At 41.6% G+C, this 25,140-nt stretch overlaps 1 protein-coding gene across 2 annotated transcripts in view; it reads left to right on the top strand.

Annotated features, from left to right (window-relative positions):
- LOC124787777 (protein pigeon) overlaps nucleotides 1–25,140 on the top strand; it is a 485,699-nt gene that overhangs the window by 108,592 nt on the left and 351,967 nt on the right. For both annotated transcript variants that reach the window (XM_047254670.1, XM_047254671.1), the window contains exon 3: nucleotides 9,213–9,282. In XM_047254670.1, coding sequence (XP_047110626.1) covers nucleotides 9,213–9,282 — 70 coding nt within the window. The remainder of the gene's footprint in view (nucleotides 1–9,212; nucleotides 9,283–25,140) is intronic.

The following is a 25,140-nucleotide window of genomic DNA, read 5'->3' as shown; positions in this document are numbered from 1 at the left end:
CCCTGTGTGTCCACCAACCTAGTGCTTTCAGGGTGGGGGTTTTAATGTGTTGCAGAGTGTCTGGCTTTTCCTTTTTATCCTCATGGTCAGCCAGCCATGGTAACCTGCTTTCTTGTTTTAACCTCTTCTACCTGTTTCTTGCATCTTTGTGGTTTTATTGTCCCCTTTTGTCCATTTAAGAGTTTGTTGCTCTTCAGTCATTGTTGTGGTTTCTCCTTTCATTCTGTTTTGTATTGTCTCATTGCCTTATTCTCACCCCTGTGGCATTGTTTCCTTCGGAACAAGGGAACGATGACCTCATAGTTGGTCCCTTCCCCCCTCTTTTAAACCAACAATTGGTTCACCATTTGGTGATGCCATTACAGATCAATTAGTCCATAGTATTGATAAGTGTTTTGCTGTAGTATTACCTCTGGCTACATGTCTTCTGCCAGAAATCCAGTGAACTTCATCATTTCAAAGTCAGTACCTGAGCTGTTATCTTTAAGGAAAGACTGTTGACAAACTTGCATGTTCTGTAAGGAAGAATTGATACCTAATTCATTCTTCCTGCAAAAGTCATTAAAGCTGAGTCAATGGCTAACCCTTCAAAAGAGACAGTTAAAATTGCATCTTATTTGTGCAGAATCGGTAAATATAGCCAAATTCTTTCACTTATGAGTTTGAGCCTGGTATTGTAATTCATGAAGTTGTTCTTGGTACACTAAATTTTAAGGTAAATGCTTTCCAGTTGCTTGGTAACAATGATCTCGATATAAATACACCTGTATTCAAGAAGCCATTTTATTGTGTGTGGCAGAAGCTACTTTTGGCACTATGTTTTCCTGTTCCATTTGTAGATGGCACATTAGCAGAATGATTGTTGATAAACATCCGTATTAGTTCCAGTGTCTCTGGTTTTCTCTTCATGATGATTTTGCGATACATGTTTTTGAGGAGGTAATCTGTTGGCCAATGGTTCTTGGAACATACAATCTCTAAATTTCAACAGTAAACCTCTGTGTGATGCACAATACATCTTTTGCAGTAGCTGCTACTAGAGTTTATTGAGCATCTTCATAATGCTCTCGCACCAAGTAAATGATCCCGAGATGAAATGTGCCACTCTTCTGAAACAGTAGGGAGCTAGGTTGGTAAGTGGTAAGGTGCAAATCAAATAAATTGATACAGCTTCAATTTGGTGATTTAACAATTAGATCAAACATAAAAAACAACAAGTAATTTTAGCTCTTTTAATGTTCCAGGCAGACACTTTAGAAAAGCAATTTACACCCTAATAACTTTTTCACTCTGGTAAACACTCAGAATAATGAGGGAACAATCAATAAAAAATGAAGAACAAATGAAACTACACTGAAAAAAAAAAATAATAAAAATTGCTACACCAAGAAGGAGCTGATGTTAGTGAAGAAGCTTTCAAGGCAACAAAGATGCTCTTATCAGCACCTCACTGAGTTTGAACGGGATCATGTAATACGGCTACAAGAAACTGCATGTTCATTCTGCAATACTACAGGGAGGCTTGGCAGGAACATAGCCTCTGTATGCCATTGCTGGCAGTGGTGATCAGGAGACTGTATGGTTGGAAGAAAATCGCTCTCTGGACGGTCATGAGGCTTACCAGAGGTAAGACTATTGTGTTCGGCATATGGCTCTGTCTCATTGTACTGAATCTGCAGCAGCAATTTGAGTAGCAGTTGGTACTACAGTGACACAACAAACTGCTGCATATCGGTTAAGGACAACTCTGAGCCAGATGCCCCATAGCCTGCATTCCAGTGACCCCAAACCAATGCCATATGTGTCTTCAGTGGTGTCAAGCAATAACTCATTGGAGGGCGGTATGGAGGTCTGTTGTGTTTTCTGATGAAAGGTGGTTCTGCCTCAGTGCCAGTAATGGCCTTGGTGTTATGATCTAGGGTGCAATTTTGTATGACAGCAGGAGCACTCTCATGGTTTTCCTAAACACCCTGACTGCAAATTTGTACATCGGTTTAGTGATTTGACCTCTTACATTGCTAGTCATGCACTGCAGACAGTGTTCTCCAACATACCACTGTCATATCCCAACATCTGCTACAGAGTGTCTACACATTCCCTTGACATGCTCAGTCACTAGATCTGTCTCCAATCGAGCACATATGAGACATGATCAGATGACAACTCCAGTGTCATCCATAAACAATATTAACTGTCCCTATATTGACTGACCAAATGCAACAGCCACAGAACTCCATCCCACAAACTGGCATCCTGCACCTGTATAATATATTGCATGCACATCTGCATGCTTGCATTAAACAGTCTAGCAGTTACACTGATTATTAATGTACCAGCATTTCACATTTGCAGTGGCTTATCCTGCACTTACATTACCCTGTGACCTTGCTATGTTAATTAGTAAAATATGTTACCTAGACAAATTCATTACTCTACATTAATTATTTTTTGGAAAATTCAGGATGGGATGTAACAGTATTATGAGAAGGAAAGTTGCTACTCACCATATAGTGGAGATGCTGAGTCACAGATAGGCACAACAAAAAGACTCTCACAATTAAAGCTTTCAGCCATTAAGGCCTTCGTCAACAATACACACACACATACGCACGCGCGTGCACAGATTAATCTGCAGCACCTCCAGCCTCCGTCTTGCTGCCATCATTGGCTTTAAGGTCTTTGGTAACCCTGACTGTGACCTGCGAGAACCCTAAAAACAATTTCAGGTCTTGCTCTCGCATCGCCTCTCCAACCTCCACCACCAGGGTTTGTGCTTCTGGTACAACCTTCTGGTTGATCACTCTCCAGTCTTTTATCAAGACTTTTGGGTTCCAAACCCCCATTTTCCCGAACAGAGTCTTCAGGGAGACTTCCTTAAGGATCTTAGGTACCCATAGTGATACCTTTGCGGTCCCATATTGATACCTTTGCGATCTTAAGAAGCTCTGCTGCCATCTTGGCCAGGAGCTTCGCATCTTCCCATGGGAATATCATGAGCACCTTGTCCTTAAGCCATTCCACCATGTACACCCCTTCACAGACAAAAATGAGGGCACCACGATCTAGATAGACCCTCTTGAAGTTGGGTCCTAGACCAGTGTCCCCCCCACCCCCACCCCAAATCTTTTCAAGGAGGATCATCTGTACAAGTTCCTCCTGCTGCGAAGTGATGGCCACCAGTGGATAGCCTTCCTGGATAACTGCCATCTTAAAAAAGTACTATAGGTCTGTTTCCCTATTTCTTGCTTCAGTTTTTTCTGGGCTCACTTATCCATGGAGGAGGGAGTCTTAGATTCCTCCCTTATCCTATCGCTACCAGTCTTCGATGTTGTGGGGGTTTGCGTATTCCATTCAACCTGAGACAGTTTTTCTTGGGGATCTTAGATTCAAGCCCCTTTAATTCCCTCCACTTGTCTTTAGGAAGCCATTCTTTCCCTTCCTTTTTCTCTGTTCCCTGAGTAGTTTCCTCCTCTGGGCCCCAGACAATTCTTTAATCTTCATCTGGTCCATCTTCTCGGTTACAGTTCCCACTTCTGGCTCAGGTCTAGACCCTGATTCAGTAGTGGGAATGCCTTCTATCGGTCCTGACACCAATGTTTGCATGTCTGAGGTCTCAGTTTGCCCCTCAGTTTGTTTTAATTTATTTTCTTTAGTCATTTCAGTGCTGGTGCCATGAGATTTTGGGATCTACCTGGTCCACACCACAAATACCCCGACCGGTGTAAGGCTACTTACTCAGGGAGGTTCCCCGGTATGCCTGAGGCTCCGTTTGCGACATATATTCCCACATGCCACACACCCCTTGGCATGGATCGCATCACACCTTGGGTTGGGAAAGGGAATTCAGTAAGGCCTAAGAGTGGATAGGGAAGATGGGACATTGTGGGACACTCTTAGTCTGATCCATCAGCTGAGGCCTTTCTGGCAGTAGGTCCTTCTACCTTTGGCACAGCCCTCAGATTCATGCGGATATGCAAGCCTCTCCACCAGCACAGATAGTGCTTTGTCAAGGTGATGTCCCCAGAGAGGAGGTTAAAGTTAGTATTGGATCCATTTTAACACAGCATTTTGATGTTAGGAGGATCACAGCAAAAATTGTGCCGAAGTTACTAACAGCTCAGCAGAAGCAACTTCATTTGGAGATGGCACAGGACATGCTGGATACTGTGAAGAGTAGTCCAAATTTCTTAACACTGTGATCACTGGTAATAAGTTCTGGGTTTATGGGTGTGGCCCAGAAACAAAGTTCCAGCCATTGGAATGGAAACATCCATAATCCCAGAGATCCAAAATAGTAATGGAGGTCCGCAGCAATGTGAAAGATTTTTTTTTTTTTTTTTAAATGGCGTGGTCCATCATGAGTATGCCCCAGAAGGTATTAATGTCAATAAGAAGTACTACCTAGCTGTTCTGCATTACCTTTTGTGAACCAGTGAGGCGTGAATAGCAGACTTGCGGCAGCAGACTGTTGGCACATTCGCCATGATTATGCACTCACTAATCATTCTCAATTAATTCAGAGTTTTCTGGTGAAACAGAATATGACTGTGGTTTTTCAGCCTCCCTGTTCCCCAGACCTAGCACTGAGTGGCTTCTGATTTTTCCCTAAACTGAAAAAGATCCTGAAAGGGATCAGATTTCGGAACAGGGAAGACATTATACCGAATTCGGCAGAGCAGCTGCGCACCATGCTAAAACGTGCTAAAAAATGATTTTCAATGATGCTTTCAGCAGCAGCAGCAGCAGCAGCAGCAGCATTGGGAGAGGTGTGTAGAAGCTGAAGGGGACTACTTTGAAGGTGACTAGTGCCAAACAATACTCAAGCTAGGTTTCTCATTGTACCAAGTAGCTGCAGGAACCTTTCCTTCCTAAGCTGCAGTAGGACTTCTATTTATTAGGTATACAACAGAACCAACAGCTTCTGATCAGAATGTCTTACGTAATTTGCATTGATGTATCAAACAGTGAGCCTTCTCAGTAAGAGTTCTGTTCATTTGCTCTGAGACACCATTTTTTGTGAGGTGTGCATCTGATTCTAAACTCAAACTGTGTTCCTTGTTTTTCAAAAAATTGCTTCCACTCATTGAGTGTAAATTCACGATTATTGTCACGCCACAATCTTCTGATCTTCAAGTTGAAATGAGCTGTAGCCATGGCATGAAACATTTTCAGATAGCGAGCTGCCGCTGACTTCAGTTCCAGTGCATAGGCCATTGTGAAATGTGTAAAGTCGCTTATGGGTGGTTGGTTGGTTGGTTGGTTGGTTGGTTGGTTTGGGGAAGGAGACCAGACAGCGTGGTCATCGGTCTCATCGGATTAGGGAAGGATGGGGAAGGAAGTCGGCCGTGCCCTTTCAGAGGAACCATCCCGGCATTTGCCTGGAGTGATTTAGGGAAATCACGGAAAACCTAAATCAGGATGGCCGGACGCTGGATTGAACAGTCATCCTTCCGAATGCGAGTCCAGTGTCTAACCATTGCGCCACCTCGCTGGGTAAAGTCACTTATGAACATGAGCACATATGTCTTACCATCAAATGATTCTGGTGAGATTGGTCCACACAGGTCACTGTGGATCAACTCAAAGAGATCTGTTAGCATGTTTCCTTGTATGATTGTATGGTAGCTGTGATTGTTTTTGTTCAACACAATCTAACCATTGTTCCATGGGGACTGTTCAAGTGTCCAGTTCCATATCATCAACTTGTGACTGAAGGCATTTAATGTTATCATAACTAAAATGGCCTAATCTGTGGTGCTACAGTTTCACATCAGTTTAAGTCGAAGCTGCTGACAAAGCTTTATGTTGCAAAAAATTTAAAACATATAGCTGAGATTCATTTCTATTTGCAATGGTAATTATTTCTTTTCCCTTTTTAATTAAACATTAAGCTTTTTTAAATTTGGTAATAAAACCAATTTTCTAATTGACAGCATATTATAATTAAGATCAGGTACAGATGAAACATCTTTGATTGTTATCCGAATTTCCTTTCCTCTTATAAGACTATGACTTTAATTTCTCATTTTACTTTAGCCTCAAGAAAATTGCCTGTCTTAGCTACTTTAACTTTAATTCATTGTTCCAGTTTCTTTAAATGAGTGAGAGGTGTTTTATTGTTGTAGTGGCTACTTCTGCCACTGAATGTATCAGGATGACCAAATGGACTGGGACGCTGGCGCTCCATCTGCTGCTGCATGTAGCTGGTAGTGTGACATGCCCTGCTATCCAGGAGAGCTGCCACACTTGAATGAATCTCATTAGAAACCTATTTATACGCAACTGTGCGCCTCTGGTTTGCCATACACGTCACTTTGTGTCACGTACTCATAACATGCTAAGTTGGCCAGTGGGCCCCTTCTGCCTGTGATTTGTGACATGCAAAACCACTATGTATACTCTTTCAACAATTTGATGGCCCTGTGGTCTCTATTCTACTTCGCAGTTGTTGGTATGCGTAACTCACTGCAATCCGGCTCGCACCTGGCTGTAACTTGTGCTCAGAATATTGCACGAAACTAACTTTTCCTATCCTAGAGTGTGGTGCCGCTACACTGTTAATCAAATGTTCCATTGCTCCAGAGTCCAAGAACCAGTTTATGTTCTTGACTGATTGACCATCACTTGATGCTGCAAAACAAATACCATTTTTCTCTTAAACTTAGCCACAACCACTGAACTGCTGGTCCCTGAGTTCTGGTTTGATAACTTAACACTGCAGTTAGCCCTTTTGCGACCAGGCTTTCCACAGCAATGATGAGTAAAGTTGAATGAGTTCCCTATTTCTTGTTTTACTGGCACCTGACAAACTTTTTTGTGATACCATTGAGTCTGAAAAGCCATCAGTGGTGGTGGTGTGTCTTCATTTTTGTTTTTCCTGATGACTACCTCCCACTTTGACTCTTAATCCAGTAGCCTGTTTTTCATGAAGCTCAGCATAAATCTTTCATTGAGAGCATTTTGACTGCAGTGACCTCTAAATTGTATTCTGCAGGTATTGTTAAAAGTAGATGGCATACAATGTCTCTTTCTTTGACAGTAGCTCCAGTCATATGTAAATCTCAAATAAGTTTGTCAGAGTTAAGATAGTGATTAATTAGCACATCATTTGAAGCATTAGATTTCATAGTTAACAACTGTTTTCTCAACAGAAGTTGACTAGCAATTCCTTTTCTTTCAAACACGTAGCACAGAGATGTGCATAAATCGAAAGAGAGTGCCTTATCTTTCCCATATTCCAAGTTACTATTGTCTATGCATTGAATAAGATGAGGATTAAATTTCTGATATTGTTTAGTCAGTTCAGTCAGTTGTGTTTCCTTTGCGACACACTGTGTGTCCACCTCTCCCTCAGCAAAATCCACCTTTGTGAGATAATTCACTTGCACAAATGGTAAAAGTTCCATTCCTCAAGAAGAGTTTCAATTCTGAATTTTCAGTTGCTGACATTTGTTCCATCAAATAAAGGAATACGATATTTTGCCACTTCAGTTACCATATCAAAAATGAATGTCCACTCATGACAAGGTATTTCATTACAAATTCTATTTTAAAACAAACATGGGCCCTTAACCTGATAAATTTTCAGTTTCTCACCCTTAAGTAACACTCAAAAAATATTAAATATTATTATCAGTTGGTTTTATTAAAATTAAAAATAACTGAAGACAACTGAGCACAGAGTAATGACAGCAGCAAATACCTTTTTTTATCTTTGGAGTTATTTTACATAAATCACACCTATTATCATTGAAATTGGACTCTCAGAGTCACTGAATTCTTCACAGAAGTGAATATGCTTCCGGCCAATATATGTGTCAAACCTACCTTACCATTATATTTTCCAATCTATATGTAGGATTTTGCTGTTTTTTGCTTCTGGTTTCAGCCAACTTTCTGTTCCCAATACAACATGAGCATTATCACCTTTAACAAACAGTGCCAATTCTGGGACCTTGTCATGGATGGTCTTGCAGTTTACTAATCACATTACCATCTTCCCCTTTCAACCTGCAAGGATGAATGTTCTATGAGAGAAATGTGGCTGATTTATCTTTGATTTTGGCCAGCAGTTGATTATTGACCCAAAGGAAAAGTTCCTCTAACCTAAAAAGTGTCCATGTGTATGCCACATCTACTCTACTACCTGATTAACAGCTTACTTTGTTTACTGCAAACCTGGCATTCTGAGGGGGACACTACAATTCTCCGCCAGATAGCAGAGGTTGAGAGATCTAGACTCACGTAAGCCTATGTTGCATACCTTCAGTGGCTCTAAACCAGATATCCATAATCAACTATGGTAGGATTCTGCAGAGAGTGAACCATGCTTGCAACCCGTATTCTTTGTATTTTGCAATCACAACCTAGCCGACCACCTAAGAGAACTGACGGTGGCTTCAGAATCATGGCAGCAAGCGTTAATGAGCTACGGTTTGCAGCCTGTAATTTATGTTTTCCTCATAATCATTATAGTGTTGTTGTGAAAAGTACTGGCAGCCATTTTGTATCTTTCTAATTTTACAGAATTATTATGTAAGTAAGATTGACTGTACTATTGTTCCTCTTAATTTATGTTGTTTGTTTAGTTTATTTCATCCACTGTAAACATTCCTGGATTCAATTTGATTTCGCTATATGAAGGTCTCTTGATTTATCCTTGATTTAATCATTACTATTATTAACAGAGAGCATATTTTCCTCAAGTTTGACAATGTCTTTAAAGTTTCTATTGTAGTCTGAATAACCCAACATTAAAAAGTAGGAGGAAGACAACTTTGCTTGAAGGAGAGGGATCAGTTTTGGATATGGCTGTACAGTCTGCAGTGGTTATTGGAATGTGCCAGTTGCAGCTATTTCTAGAATAGAACTGATTTAAATATTCATGTTGTTACTAGCCATATTAGATAAAAGGAGCATTGATGGAATTATTAACTGTTTGTGTTTGTACAGAATGTAACTTAGAAACAAATGTCGCTATTAATCAGATGCATTCATTTTATGATCATCATCCGTTTTCAAAGAGAAACGCTAATAATTCCTTTTACTTGATAATATGTGTTTGCTCAGTGCTTTTGTATGATTTTATATTGGTGATCGTACTTCATTATTTACTTCTTCAAGTCAAGTCATGTATTTGTATATTTTAATGACTTGGTAAACTGTTGGAAGGCAATATCTTATGAATCTATTTTTGTTTTTGTTTGTTGCAGGTCTTGTACATCATCAACTCTCTTGTCAATGTTGTTCAGGCATCAGTAAATGCATCAGACACATTACTGGGTAAGTGCAGAATCGAAAATACTGAACTTTCCAGAATGTGTTACTTAATTTTTGCAATATTTGCACTTAAGTTGTTTCTTTCTCTTTTACATGTTGTTGTTATTGTAGGTAATATACATTTTTAATTTTTGTTTTCTGCCTGTCTCATTTCAGTAATGATTTCTTCTTCAGCACAATTTCTGTACTTTTATTTTATAGTCAGGGAAGAGCCTACCGTTTGTGCTTGTTACATAATTAGTAATGAGTTTCTTGATTGTGTTACTCTTAATCAGTTAGTGTGCTTCTGCAAAAGCTTCTCAGTAGGTTATTTACCATTTATACATATAGATGCTCATGTGTATTTTAATGTCCACCTGTTGATTGGTTATTCTTGAAGTTTAAATCTGCTTCTGATTGGCTGTGAAGGCATCAGTTGTAATCTTCTTCACTGAGTTATGCAGTATATGTTGGAACACCGTGGTTGAGTACAGCATTAAATTACTTGAATAAATATGATGCCACTTCTCATAAACTTGTGTCACATATCTTTTCATTTCAGTACAATAATCTTCCTTTAACAAATACTTAATTCTTCAAGATACGTATTGATAATGAATGTGAAAATCAGTGTGACAATTCTGAGTGACATCTCTGAATACTAATTACAATACAGTCTTTATTTGTCTTCCAAAGTGTATACAGTCATTGTTTTTGTACGGCATTTACTCTGAGATGACCCGCAACTCCAGCATAGGCCAGTGATACACAGAGCATTGATATTATGTCTATGCAGATATTTCCTGTGACTGCTATCCCACCTTGAAGACACACATTGTTCCTGAACAAGGCTCACAACATGAAAATAAATAATATATTCTCACAGTAGTTCCACTCTCCTATATAATAATATAATTCTATCATTCATGGGTATCATTTGTCGGGAAGGCAACTATAGGGCTACACATCACTCTTCCAGAGTAATATGGTACACCACAGTATTCTGTTGATTGTATGTGACACCAGAATCCAAACACAGATCCCTCCCCTTTGTGGACAGTATGCTACAAATTATACCACCCAAGATTTCTCCCAGACCAATGCACAGATTCAGCTTCTCATTAGCTCACCCCTTTTCTTTGTTCAGTTCTCTTCATCATGAGGTACACTAAGGATTTGGAACAAGTTAAATGAATGTATAAGTGAATGAAAAGGTTTATAACTTTCTCTATTTGTCAGTGTGAGTTGCTGTGAAGAAAAAATTCTACGTTAGCTCTAATGTAACAGTTAGGCACACCAATCTTCTTCCTTTGGTCATGACGAAATGTGATTGTTATTGAGAGCTACATTTTACTCCTGTCAAAGTTACTGTGTTCCTGACCATGTAGTGCAAGTTGAATATGTCAGTTTAAACCACTGAAGTTAGATGAATGTGTAGTATGTTATTGGAGTATTGCTGATACATGTATACAAAAATACAAAGGCCCAAAATTTGGTTTTACCCTACATCAAGGGATTAGCTGAGGAAAATAGAGAGTAAGCAATTGATATGGAAGTTATAGCTGAAATAGGGAATTAACTCAAAACCAAAATTAACAAACACATTTTTGAAGGCTTGGACAAGAAATAAAAGGCAAGAGGTAAGATTTAAATTCCAAATTGCTGAAAAAGAAAGAAAACAGTTCTCAGAGATAACAGTCAACAAGCCAGAGAGCTCATTATAGTGTAGTTTACAGTGTAATTGAAGGCTAATTGATTTGGAGAGGAGGGGGATTAGTGGGGCTAAAACAGAAAAAGAGGGAGAAGTTGTCTGAAGCAGTGAACCCAATGGGCGCTATGCAAGAGCACTTTTACTTTCAATCTCAACTCCCTGTCCTTCAACTGGCAGACCCTGCAAGACTTGGCACAAGAAATATGATCTCTCCCAATGTGGTTGGTTGGCCTCTGAAGTGTCTTCATTTACTAGCAATTATTGACACTTTTGTGAGCATTCGTGTTATGAGCATGGAACCCCAAGCCACTGCAAGTATTTTTTCCATTCCTATGTTGTAGTTTCCTCCCTGAAAACATTACTTTCCCTCTGACTTACAGTTTATCTTCTTGATTTGGACTTGGTCTCCCTGTGGACTCTAATTTTACTTGCCCTTTTTCCCTTCTCTGCCTATATTTCACTCCTTCCTATTTTGGATAACTATCATACCAGCTCTTAGCAAGGTAGATGTTCCCCTCCTCCTTTTCATTGAAACTTTGCAGTAGCTCAGGCCATAGGGGAAAGTCTCTCAATATGGCACACATCCCATTCATTCTGCTCTTCTAACCTAAGTCTAAAGTGCCCAAGACTGCAGTCGTCATCAGGGAGGGGGGGGTGCTCTAAAGTACCTGCACCATATTAACCTCCAGACAATTCAGGGATTTCACTATCAGTGCCAGAGCTGTGAACTCACGATTGATAGTTAGGAACATGTATCTGATATATGGTAACTCTGTGTAGCAGTTTCCATGAGAGTTGTGTTACTGTAGCAGAATGGCACCAATTAAGAGAGCCCTATTTCAGAGCAGGTGACACCAAGATGGACAGATCACATTGTAAAGACTTGAACCTTGTCAAAAAACTCTCAGTAATCCAGTGGGTAAATTCATCAAAAGCTGCCAATATTTTGGTAGGTAACCGCTGTATTTCCAAGGCACTAACTGCATCCTAATTTGCTGGTACTCAACAATATAAAATCACTGTGAGTGAGGCGGCACAGACACAGACTTCCCCTGCCAAAAATAGACCATGTAATTGACACTAATGTCACTGCCAATGATAATAGAGAACAGGAGTTACATTTTCAGTAGAAAAAGAGCAGCAGCCCATACAGAATCCAAACAAATTTTTCCTTCCTTATTTTGTGGTCACAAACTAATTTAATTTCAATGGATTCTGTTGTAACACAGTTGCAATAGTTGGAGCTGTAGACCAAAATTTTCATACTGTTGTACTCCATGTGCCGGCCAGTATCAGAGCAACATTATGCAGTCACTGAGTTACTGCTGCAACTGTGTGTAACTGTATTGTTTTGTATGACACAGTTTTTAACAGTCCTGACAGTCTGGCTGATGCAAAGCTACAAATATAATGAACCTGATTGACACCTGCCTTACATAGACCTGCATTATCCTTCACGGACCATGAAAGAGCCCTGATCTTCGAGGGACGCTAGAAAACACACTTAATTCAATACATGGCCAATCTTGTTTTTAAATGATACCTGCACAGGAAAGTTTGAATTTGACTAGACTCCCAGGTGTTTACCCATTGATGATATTTATTATTTCTGTTGAACGAGCAGTTTAATAATTACTTTGGTACAGTGTTGAGGAGGTCCCTCTTTTTTGGCCTCCCTCATAGTGGAGGGAGAGCAAATTATCCTAATATAAAAACCAGAGAAGATACTTCATTTGATGTACAGTTTTAGACTAATCTGCCTTACAAATTTCCTGTACAAGTGATATGAATTACCTCCTGCCCTGCCTGACGTCCCCATCATCAACATCTTATTGATATTTTGTCTTTCAAAGAGGCTGGAATACTATATGGCATCATCATTAGTGTTTTGTTACCACTCTACATGAGTAGACATTAGTGGCCCCCTCCCCATTTCCATCTGAAACGTTTTGTGTTATCAGTCCTTTCAAGTTGTAAGTAATCACTTCTTACTATGCTCATGTACAGGAAAATGGGATCCCCCTTCGGTTCTGTTCACAGTGCATCCCCTCTTCTTAATAGTAATCAGTTGACTGTGTGGTTTGTAGTCTGAACAACTTAATATATTGATGATTCGTGCAGCTGTTATAGTTCTTCAAATGAGTGTTGTTGATCACCATCTCCAGGGTGCCATAGTATAAATGCACACTCTTTGGTCCGTACCCATGGTTTCTATTTAATCACTATCAGAATGTTGTTACATGCTTCTGTCTGCAAGTGCAGAACTGCTCATCTACACCAAGAGCTCTAACAACACTAAGATATACCTAGTTTAGTCAAGAAGTACTTTATGGGGCTAGGTTTTGGCATCAAACTAGCTGTGCTATTTCATATGTATATTATCTCCTACTGAAGTGCTAGTTAAAACTCAAAACCCTATGCTACCTGAGTAGTACCTCCAAGAGTGTGGATTGTTCCATGTTTTTATAGCTCTACAAAGTCCTTATCGTATCCTTCTTCAGTTATGGAAGTCTGGCTTACATAGTGGCTGGTCCATCAGTGCTGTGGCTCGGTCCTGATTTACCAATGTTGGATCAATCTTGATTGGTGCTTTTTAGACAACCCCTGTTGGCAGCCTGTTGACAGAGCCAAGGGTTACTCTTTATGGATCAGACACCAACAGCTTGTACTTAACTGTGTTTTGCATGTCCATCGTCATCTGGAGTATCCAAATCACTGAATTCTTCCCCCAGCTAGAGGATACAAGTGCCACAAAAGTGAACCCAGTCTACCCTTGCCACTCATTGATGCTGACTTCATGTGTTTGGTAATGGGATATTGATGAGATCCTTATAGACTCCAAGACAGAAGAGATAGAGAAGATCCAATGGAGAGCAGCACGCTTCATTACAGGATCATTTAGTAATCGCGAAAGCGTTACGGAGATGATAGATAAACTCCAGTGGAAGGCTCTGCAGGAGAGACGCCCAGTAGCTTGGTACAGGCTTTTGTTAAAGTTTCGAGAACTTTATGGGGCTAGGTTTTGGCATCAAACTAGCTGTGCTATTTCACATGTATATTATCTCCTACTGAAGTGCTAGTTAAAACTCCAAACCCTATGCTACCTGAGTAGTACCTCCAAGAGTGTGGATTGTTCCATGTTTTTATAGCTCTACAAAGTCCTTATCGTATCCTTCTTCAGTTATGGAAGTCTGGCTTACATACTGAAGAGTCAACCAGTATATTGCTCCCTCCTACGTATATCTCACGAAGAGACCATGAGAATAAAATCAGAGAGATTAGAGCCCACGAAGCATACCGACAATCCTTCTTTCCACGAACAATACGAGACTGGAATAGAAGGGAGAACCGATAGAGGTACTCTCCGCCACACACCGTCAGGTGGCTTGCGGAGCATGGACATAGATGTAGATGTAGAACTCAGAAAAGGCTTACTTGAAGTCCAGTTAGCTAAGGAAGCTACCAAGAAAGACACTGGAAATAAAGATGCCAGGACCTGACCTGCAGATGACACTATTGTCAACTCATGGAGGTATGTCATGGCCACCATAAATAAATTATGTACTATAAAAAGCATCCATAATTATATGACAGTATTTCTTTTGAGCATCTCAATAAGAATGTACAATTTTCTTACACCCTCGTTTTGGCCTGTGTTCACATCCTTAGAAAAGTTGCTCCCTCACTGCATTTGTGACATCCACATCAGTTGCACATTTCTTGTTAGTGTATCACAGTTCTGTTGCTACATTGTGAACCATGAAAACAAGCTAACTCACTAAATTTATTCTTAGCTGATGACGGCCAAGCAGCAAATCACTGCAGCTGGTAAACCTGCCTGAATCCATATTGATTGTTTTTTTTTTTTTAAGCTTTTGAACTTCCTGTTCTTTTTATCAAGGTACTTTTTTAATTCATAATGCAATTTAATAGATTTGACCAACTTATCAGCTGGGGGTTGCCAATTGGATGTGGAAGGCGTGGCTCATGCTGTACTGCAAGCCTTGGGGGGACTCTGCTGCTTACAGACAACATATCTCGACCACCTCACTGTATTTTATTCTCCTTTCACAGCTGTTTTACTGTTACTCATCTTTTACTTGTTTCATCATTTTAAAAGAACCCAATAAGTGTCAGTTTGGCTGATTGCAGTGTTTCTTCTAAGAGGAACCTTACTTGATATAAAACCATAGGATGAAAGTACCAATGACCCTATAGTTTGTTCCCATTAACTGCATCGATCATATCCAGCTCCTTTCCCTGACTTGCTCTCTGCTCTTTCTCTTACTGCTTTCACAAAACAGGCTGGCTCTTCTTCATTTTAGCATCTTTTATTTTATTCATATTCCCTATACTTTTTCCACTGATCTCACCTTGTAGAAGGTGCAATACCTAGGTCTTCCTTCAGTTTTCGTCATCTGTCCTGGGATTTTTACCTCAAGGTAATTACTTATCAGCCCATGTTTTTTATGTAAATATAAAATTTTTATGTTTGAATTTCATTTATTCATTAGATTGATAGTCATGGTATTGGTGTAAATTGTTTAGATTTGCAAGTTATGTTATTGGCACTTTTGATTTAATACTGAGGCTGTAATCAAAGCACAGAAGTATGTTCATTACACTACATTTAGTATGCGTAGTGTTGCCTTCCATCAACTGCTCCAGGTACTTTTTGTTTTGCACATTTCTTTAATGTCCTCACAGTTCTTAAAATAAAATTCTTTTCTATAACCAACACCAGAATTAACTGAAGACAGTTCATAGATATATTGATATCTGACAAATCATTTACAAACTTGCAGCATGCTGCATGTAAAAACTAGGTCTGCAACTTGTCTTACAACTGAAATAAATGGTTGTAGCTCCATCATAAGTTGCAATGAGAGGTACCTATTTTTTATGTCATGATAGTGACGACACCAGTGACCATTTTTGAACCATCCATGCTGTAAGTGTGACAAATACAGGCAGTAGCCCATGTACAGAAACTGCCCACACAGTAATCAAAGCAGAACACGCTCAACTTAACAACGGCAAAATATTCCATGTAGGATGGACATTAGAATTCTCTAATATCCATCCTATGCGGTGTATTTTCCTTTTGTTAAATTGGCCATATACCGCTTTGATTACTGCAGGGGCACAATCTTTACGTGGGTTGTCATCTGTATTTGTGATGCTTACAGCATGGATGGTTTGAAAATGGTTACAGGTGTCCAAAACTAGTCCCCACCATCAAGAAATAAAAAATAGATCCTTCTCAATCAACTTATGACAGAGCTACAACCATTTATTGCAAATCGTGTACGTGTGACAAAGAGCAGCAATTCCATTACACTTCCTTGAGGCATGTCTGATGTTACATTCATGTCTCCACCTAGAACAACAAACAGAATTGGCTAATAATCCTCTGCTATCTCCGCTCATATTTTGAATGCATGTGTGTTGTTTAACCACGAAGCCTTTCATGGCAGATTTGTTGCAGTAAACATTCTTGGTGTAGTTGTCACATTAATTCTCTATGAAAATCCAAAAGTCTGACAATATCCACCTGTGTCTTCACCATGAAAGCAACTGACTGTTGAAGAAATAATGGAATCACACAGATGTAACTGATGCAGTATTTCCCATTGTGCCCGGAAGTTAACATTTGCACCAGTGATGACATGTTACTCACAATGTCTTTGTTTCCATCATGATCTATATGTCAGGACATACCTGAGTGCCTGCTTCCACCACATAGTGATTGTTTGGTTGATTCATGCAGGGAGACAAAACAACAGTGGGATTGGAAGATTAAATGTGGTGTGGTTTCAACTCCCTCATCACATCATCTGCGTTTAGGGACTTCTTTCTCTGTACCCATTGTGTGTAGATGTTTCCCATGGCAAGTCATGAGTCCTACCATCAATTTATTCTCTCTCCTGTTCAAGCCCAGGATTACAGAACTTCTCTTCTAACATGGTTTTGGCATCATTAGCTTGCCATATTTCTGTTTTTGGATCTTAGTCCAATATTCTGTGTGCTGGCTCCTAACCCAGCTACATGGGTTTGTTCTTGCCATTACCTTAGTGAATGCGTGTAGATGCCACAATCCTTGTAGCACCAATGGAAATTCTCCTCCACTCTTACTGCTACAGCAGATATTTCCACTTGGAGTACCATGGCCAGAGAGCACTATAGAGAGATATCACTCTGTAGCCTAGGCTGTACTCCATATACCCTGACCTCAGCACCTCCATCTGTTTTTGATCCTCCAGTAAGCCAGCCATATTAAGAGTCATTCTTCCACTGCTCCCTGCTTCCATTTAATTCCTTGAAAGGTTTCTGAAGCAGCTGGAAGTTATTGTATAGTCAGTTGGTATTTCCCTAACCAGTTGTATATTTATACCACATTCAGTATATTAGTGTGGGATTTTGGGTTTCCTAATGGTTTCCAGTTATTTCAAGTTTTTAACCTGTTTGACCCTGCTGCTGCCTCAAGTGTAACTCAAATGTCAAGCATGGTCTCCATCCTAGCAGTTGGTATGCTGCTAATTCTGCCTGTTATGGTTTTCAGATGGAAAACCAGTTCTAAGTAAAGAAGGGAAAGCAAAAAGGTGGAAGGAGTATATAGAGGGTCTATACAAGGGCAATGTACTTAAGGGCAATATTATGGAAATGGAAGAGAACATACCTCCCACAAGTCCAACCCCTCATCCAAGTCGTGGCAGATGAGCAATGGCATTAGGTAGGAGATTGCCTGTAGGAGCGAGGTACAGTGAGGACTGTATGTGCCTCGGGACACAGTAGCTGTGAAGGTCCTACAGGAACCCTGTAAAGTGGCAGCTAATGAGGCTCTGGTGAAGCTATGATAGACCCAGCAAGGCAGTAGTGGATTATGATTTCTGCTTTCAAAAATAGAATGGGCCTCAGAAGGGATAGATTTAATTAACGAAGAGTTGGCTGTAAACAAGGACTAAGATTTGGAACATTAAATATACAAACATTGACTGGAAAGGTAGAGGAGATGGTAGACATGATGGAAAGAAGGAAGATAGACCTATTGGGGTTAGCTGAAACGAGATGGAAAGGATAAGGAAGGAGAGAACTGAGGAAAGGCTACCAGCTGTACTGGAGTGGAAATGAGGAGGGAAAGAGAAATGGAGTTTGAATAGTAGTAAGAGATGGATTAAAAGAGGAAGTGAAGAGAATAAGTGATAGGATGATGAAGACCAAAATATCACTCAAGGGGATGACCATAGAGGTAATTCAAGTGTATGCGCTGCAGGTGGGTTGCACTTCTGAGGAGAAGCAAGAGTTTGAAGAGGAAATGCAGAAGCAGATGGGAAGGAAGAATATGATAGTAATGGGGGATTTAAACGCACATGTTGGTGGAGAAAGATAAGGCTGTGAAAGTGTGCTTGGACCAGACGGTTGGGGCTGCTGAAATGAGGAAGGTGAAAGGCTATTGGAGTTCTGTCAAAGGAATGGCTTGCTGATTGGGAACTCTTGGTTCAGGAAAAGAGAGAGCCACAAGATTACCTGGTACAGTCAAGACTTAAAGAGAAAGTCAGTAGTTGACTACTTCCTGTACGATAGTGAGATGAATAGGAACATCATTGACATTAAGGTAATACCATCAGAGACCTTGGATAGCGACCACCATTTGCTGGTAATGAACTTGAGAGGGACTAAGGGTAATAAAAGGACAGAAAACCAAGAAAGATGTATAAGGTTACGGAAGTTGAAGCAGGAAGAAGTCAGGCTACAGTACCTACAAGTAGTAAAGAAAAGCATCCCAAAGGATGAACCAAAAATGGTTGAAGAGGAATGGGGTAGATTTAAGGGAACATTATTAAGTGCGGCAGAAGCAATATGTAGGGGGACAAGCAAAAAAAGAGATGGAAAGAAACACACTGGTGGAATGATAAAACAAAGGATATAGTATAAAAGAAAAATAGAGCCTTTAGCGTATGGTTCCAGAAGGGAACAGTAGAGACAAGAAAAGAGTATCAGGCAAGAAAGAAAGAAGGAAAAAGAGTGGTGGCAGAGGAAAGAAGAAAGTGGATGGAACAGTGGACCAGAATGATGGAGGAGAATAGCGAAAGTTCAAAAAAGGTGTTATGTGGGATGATTAAAAGTAAGAGGAAGAACGGTACGACAGATTATGCTCGAATGGTGAACAAAAGTGGACAAGATGTGGAGAATAAGGAGGAATTCAAGAAAATGTGGAAGGAGTATTTTGAAGTACTCCTGAACCCAAATGGAGACCTGGATGAAGAGGAACAAGCCGAGGAGAAAAAAGAGGAGGAACAGCAAATAGAAAAAGACCTTACATGGGGAGAAGTGGAAGAGGTATTGGGCAAGATGAAGGGAGGGAAGTCACCAGGTCTGGATGAGATATGTGTAGAGATGGTGAGAGCAGCAGGAGAGGTGGGGATACAATGGGTATATCGAGTAATGAAAATTGTGTGGAAACAGAAGATGATCCCAGAAGACTGGAAGAAGGGAATAATTGTCCTGATCTTTGAGAAGGGAAATAGAAAAGAGTGCAAGAATTATTGGGGGATAACATTGATGAGTCATTATACAGTGATTTTTGAGAAAATTTTGGACGCATGAATTCGGGCAAAATTAGAAGGAAGAATGAGAGAAGATCAAGGTCCACAGTGGATCCAATTTTTGCTGGAAGACAACTGCAGGAGCAGCACTATGAACATGGAATAGATCTACTACTGAACTTCCTGGACATTGAAAAAGCATACGATACTGTACGTAGAAGCAAACTGTGGGAAACCCTGGAGAACAGAGGAGTAGCAAAACAGATTATTTGGAGGATAAGGGAAATGTACCATGGAAATGTGAGCTGTGTGAAAGTGGGAAGAGAGAGACCAGCTTGGATTGATCAGAAGAATGGCTTGAGGCAAGGAAGTACACTTTCACCATGTGTGCATGTGAAACATGGACAAAAAATCGTTTAGACAAGAAGAGAATATAAGCTTTCAAAATATGATGCTCCAGAAAAATACTGAAGATTAGATGGGTAGATTATGTAACTAATGAGGAGGTACTGAATAGAATTTGGGAGAAGAGGAATATGTGGCACAACTTGACCAGAAGAAGGGATCGGTTGGTAGGACATGTTCTTGAGTCATCAAGCGATCACCAATTTAGTATGGGAGGGCAGTGTGGAGGGTAAAAATCACAGATCGATACCAAGAGATGAATACACTAAACAGATTCAGAAGGATGTAGGGTGCAATAGTTATTCAGAGATGAAGAAGCTTGCACAAGATAGAGCAGCATGGAGAGCTGCATCAAACCAGTCTCTGGACTGAAGACCACAACAACAACAACAACAACAACAACAACAACAACATGGCTAAGCAGGCCAGTCTGTGATCTTACCAATCTCCTTAGCTGGTAGCTTCTGTTGTACTTTATTCCACCATACTGTAGCCCCATAACTTATCTTATTACTGCGGTGTATATCTAGTCCAAGGTAGTTGCACATTTAGGATTATGCTTAGACAGTTCACTGTTCCCTCTACTCATAGAGGTTTCTTAAAGAGCTTGAGATTTCAGTGTATTTTCCGGATATGCTTCCTTACGAATGGTACTACAACAGTAATCTTGGGACTGATCCTTAGATCCTGTTTTCTGCACCAGTTCTGCACTGTGCTCAACATTGTACCTTTGTTCTAATTGTACTAGCAGATTTGCCAAACATTACTATGAATAAATTATCTTCATATCACTAGCAAAAGTAACATGTAATAGTTAACTTTTTGATGAGTTTGTTCACTGCTATATTCCTCAGTAATGGGGACAGAACCCCTCCTTGTGGATACCATCTTCTGGTGTTTCTCATTCAATGTGATAGCTTCTACTTTTCATTAACTCAGCATGATCTTACAATCGACCTATTTATGTGGTCTCAAAGTGTAATAACTTCAAGTTGAACAAATATATTTCAAGGAAGACGCAATACATGAAAGTCACAGATCAAGTAAACAGAGTAAGACGTGTGTACACTTTAACAGTCAAATCATAACTGAGTCCAAGCCTAGCGGCCGCTGGTTGGCTGGCCGCTTAGGCGGCGCTGCTGCTGCATGGCTGACAGACAGCGCCGCATGTAGAGGACGTGCGTAACTGCGCGGCGGCACTTTGAAAGATCGGCGAGTCACAACACTTTTCCCCCGTTTGAATTTTTGCTCAGGTCTTGATAGAGGTGGCCTGTAGATTGCTAACATCCATGGGTGTTGTTTGACTGGCCGTAAAGTCTCGAGGAGGAGGCTTCCCGTACGGACGGAAGTGTCCCCAATGATAACGGGTCAAGATGACAGGAGATGTGGGGGTCGAATCTGCTGGGGCCCCATGCACCAATCTGCCCGTTGCGGCAAGTCCGGTTGTTATAACAGGAGACATGGGCGATGTGTCCACGTCCATAGGAGAAGGAGGCGAATAGAGTTGCTCCGACAGATGATGGTCATCTGGTTCCTGCATGGGCACATCTCCTGGTGGCATCAGTTCTTGTGCTGGCACCGATATGATAGTGAGAGGACTGCGTTGTGAGTAATGAGAGATTCCAGTATCCCGAGTGTCAGGTAGAGCCGAAGGTGGTGTAGCGGCATCCGGAGCAGGCATTGCTGGCACACAAGGCCGAAGCTGGTCCGAATGACGCACTGCAACACCCGTGTCCATCTGGATTTCTTACAGGCGTCGGCCACAGTGTCGTAAGATGCGGCCAGGACTCCATTTTGGCCGCCTGCCATATCCCCGTACCCATACAAGGTCGTCGGCGGTGAACCAGCCAAGTGAAGGCGCCCACGGCCATGAGGTGGAAGGCCGCAGAAGATGAAGTAGCGTGCGGGGCTGTCAGCCATGTAAGAGCTCAGCCCATGGGGGTTAAACGGTAAGAATCCAGAAATTGGAGAAGCACATCTTCAGCAGAAGAAGTCAGGAGCTCCCTCATCTGAGCCTTAAATGTGCGGACCAGTCGTTCAGCCTCACCGTTTGACTGTGGATGGAAAGGAGGGGCTGTGACATGCACGACGCCATGACAGGCGCAAAAATCCACAAAATCGGAAGAGGCAAATTGCGGACCATTATCAGTAACAAGAGTAGAGGGAAGGCCTTCCAAAGAGAAAATGCGAGCTAGAGCATTGGTGGTTGCCGCGGTGGTAGGCGAAGTGCTACAGACAATGAAAGGAAAGTTAGAGTAGGCATCAATAATGAGAAGCCAATAAGTACCTAAAAAAGGTCCTGCGAAGTCAGCATGAATAAGTTCCCAGGGCTTCTCAGGCGAAGGCTACGGTGACAAAGATGACTTCGGGGCGGCGGCCTGTGACGCACAAGGGCCACAGGCAGCGACCATGTGTGCGATTTCAGAGTTGATGTCAGGCCAGTACACATGACAGCGCGCCAGAGATTTTGTGCGAGAGACACCCCAGTGCCCTTGGTGAAGGAGGCGCAAGACAGAAGCACGCAAAGATGCAGGTACCACAACACGCGGCGAAGCATTTTCGGTGGAAAGGAGGATAACACCATCCCTAGCCGTGAGGCAGTAATGCAAAGCATAGTAGTTCCGCAACGGATCAGAAGTCTTAGCGGACGGACGATCTGACCAACCCTTCTGAATACAGTGTAAAACCCGGGAGAGGGTAGGGTCAGAACCCGTGGCAGTCGCCAGCTGGTCCCCGGTGATGGGGAACCCATCCACAACCCGCTGCTCAGCAACATCCAGGTGGAAACACAAAAGTTCGTCCCTATCGAATGCCAGATCAGGACCCATGAGAAGGTGAGACAGTGCATCAGCATTCGCATGTTGAGCCGTCGGCTGGAAATGAATCTCATAATTGAAACGAGACAAGTAAAGAGCCCAACACTGGAGGCAGTGTGCAGCCTTGTCGGGAAGTGAAGTTAATGGATGAAACAAGGAAACAAGTGATTTGTGATCCATAACAAGATGAAATTTGGATCCATAGAGAAAAAACACCAAACTTATGAAGAGCATAAATAATGGCCAAAGCTTCTTTTTCAGTTTGAGAATACTTTTGTTGGGCACCCATGAGCGTTTTGGAGGCATAAGCAAGGAGTTGTTCAGAACCATCAGAAAAACGGTGCGCAAGGACTGCACCTACCCCGTATGAACCGTCAGAAAAACGGTGCGCAAGGACTGCACCTACCCCGTATTGAGAGGCACCTGTGGCAAGAACAAGATGTTGGCCAGGTTGATAAGTAGCCAGGCACGGGGCCTGTTTCACCACAGTCTTCAATTTCTGGAAAGCCACATCACATGACGTGGACCAGTGAAAAGGCAATTTTTTATGCAACAGGAGATGCAACTGCTGAGCCACCGAAGCAGCAGATGGTAAAAACTTGTGATAGTATGCTATTTTCCCCAAGAAGGCCTGCAGTTCCTTAACAGATGTAGGGCGAGGAAGGGCATCGATCGCAGCAACAGTTTGCTGAAGCAGACGAATACTATCCCGAGAGAGTTGAACCCCGAAGTACGTGATAGATGCCTGAAAAAATTTTGATTTCTGAAGATTACACCTAAGACCGGCAGTCTGTAAGACATGAAAAAGTGTGCGGAGATTTTGAAGATGTTCGTCAGTGGTGGAGCCAGTGACAACAGTGTCGTCCTGATAATTTATACACCCAGGGACAGTGAGCAATAATTATTCCAAGAATTGCTGAAATAGAGCAGGGGCACTGGCAACCCCGAATGGCAATCGTTGGTATTGATAGAGGCCAAAAGGCGTGTTAAGGACCAGAAAGTGCCGGGAAGCAGCATCGAGAGGAAGTTGATGATAAGCTTCTGACAGGTCAAGTTTAGAAAAATACTGGCCTCCAGCAAGTTTAGTGAACAATTCTTCAGGTCGAGGCATAGGGAAGTGTCGATAAGGCATTGAGCATTTACAGTGGCTTTGAAATCACCACAGAGACGAATATCACCATTTGGCTTAGCAACGACAACGACAGGAGAGGACCACTCACTGGAAGTGACAGGAAGCAAGACCCCTGAAGCAGTGAGACGATCCAGCTCCCGTTTGACCTGATCACGAAGGGCCACAGGAATTGGCCTAGCCCAAAAAACTTAGGCCGAGCAGTGGATTTGAGCATGATAGGAGCTTCAAAGTCATTTGCACGGCCTTACCCAGGAGAAAAAAGGGACGAAAATGTCGTCGACAAGGAATCCACTTGAGCATAAGGAACAGCATCAGAGACGATATTGACAGAGTCATCTATGGAGAACCCAAAAACGCGAAAGGCATCGAAACCAAAAAGATTCTCCGTGTTACTTTGGTCGACCACAAATATGGGAAAAGTGCGAATGACAGATTTGTAAGATACCTCAGCATCAAATTATCCCAAGAGAGAAATCTTCTGTTTATTGTAAGTCCGTAATTGCCTAGTGATAGGTGACAGGATTGGAGAACCCAACTGAAGATACGTCTGAGAATTGATGATAGTGGCAGCAGAACCAGTATCCACCTGCATGCGAACCTCTCGACCAAGTATTTGGACAGTGAGGAATAACTTCCCTGAAAGGGAAGAAGTACAATTGACAGACAACACATTGACAGACAATACATGAACATCATGTATGCGGTCGGATTTGCAAACGGATGACACATGACCCTTTTTTTTGCATTTGTGACACACGGACACCGCGGACATGAAGGAAGTTGCCGTGGGTTTTGCTGCAGTTTCTTAGAGGTTTGTTTACGGTTAGGCTGAGGCTGTGCTTGAGAGCGTACTGCGGCCATGTTGGCCGGCAGGGACACACCACACGCTTCGTCAACATTGCACACAGGTTGTATTTCCCCAATGTCGCCCCATGCCTCTATTTTCGCTCCAGCGGCGCAAGAAATTTCAAAAGACTGAGCGATGGATAGGACTTCATCTAGAGTCAGATTTGCCAACTGAAGGGTACATTGCCTAACTTCTTTGTCAGGCGCCGATCGGATAATAGCGTCCCGTACCATGGAATCAGCATAGGATTCTTTGTGAACTTCAGTAACAAATTGACACTTTCTACTGAGGGCGTGAAGTTCAGCAGCCCAAGCTCAATAGGATTGATTCGGTTGTTTTTGACAATGATAAAAGGCAACAAGAGAGGCTACCATATGTGTTTGCTTTTGAAAATAGACGGACAGAAGTGAGCAGATTTCAGCATA

Source organism: Schistocerca piceifrons, chromosome 3 (genome assembly GCF_021461385.2).
Source record: "Schistocerca piceifrons isolate TAMUIC-IGC-003096 chromosome 3, iqSchPice1.1, whole genome shotgun sequence".
NCBI classification, from domain to species: Eukaryota; Metazoa; Arthropoda; class Insecta; order Orthoptera; family Acrididae; genus Schistocerca; species Schistocerca piceifrons.
Note: the sequence above shows the minus strand (reverse complement) of the source record. Positions and strands in the feature narration are given on the sequence as shown.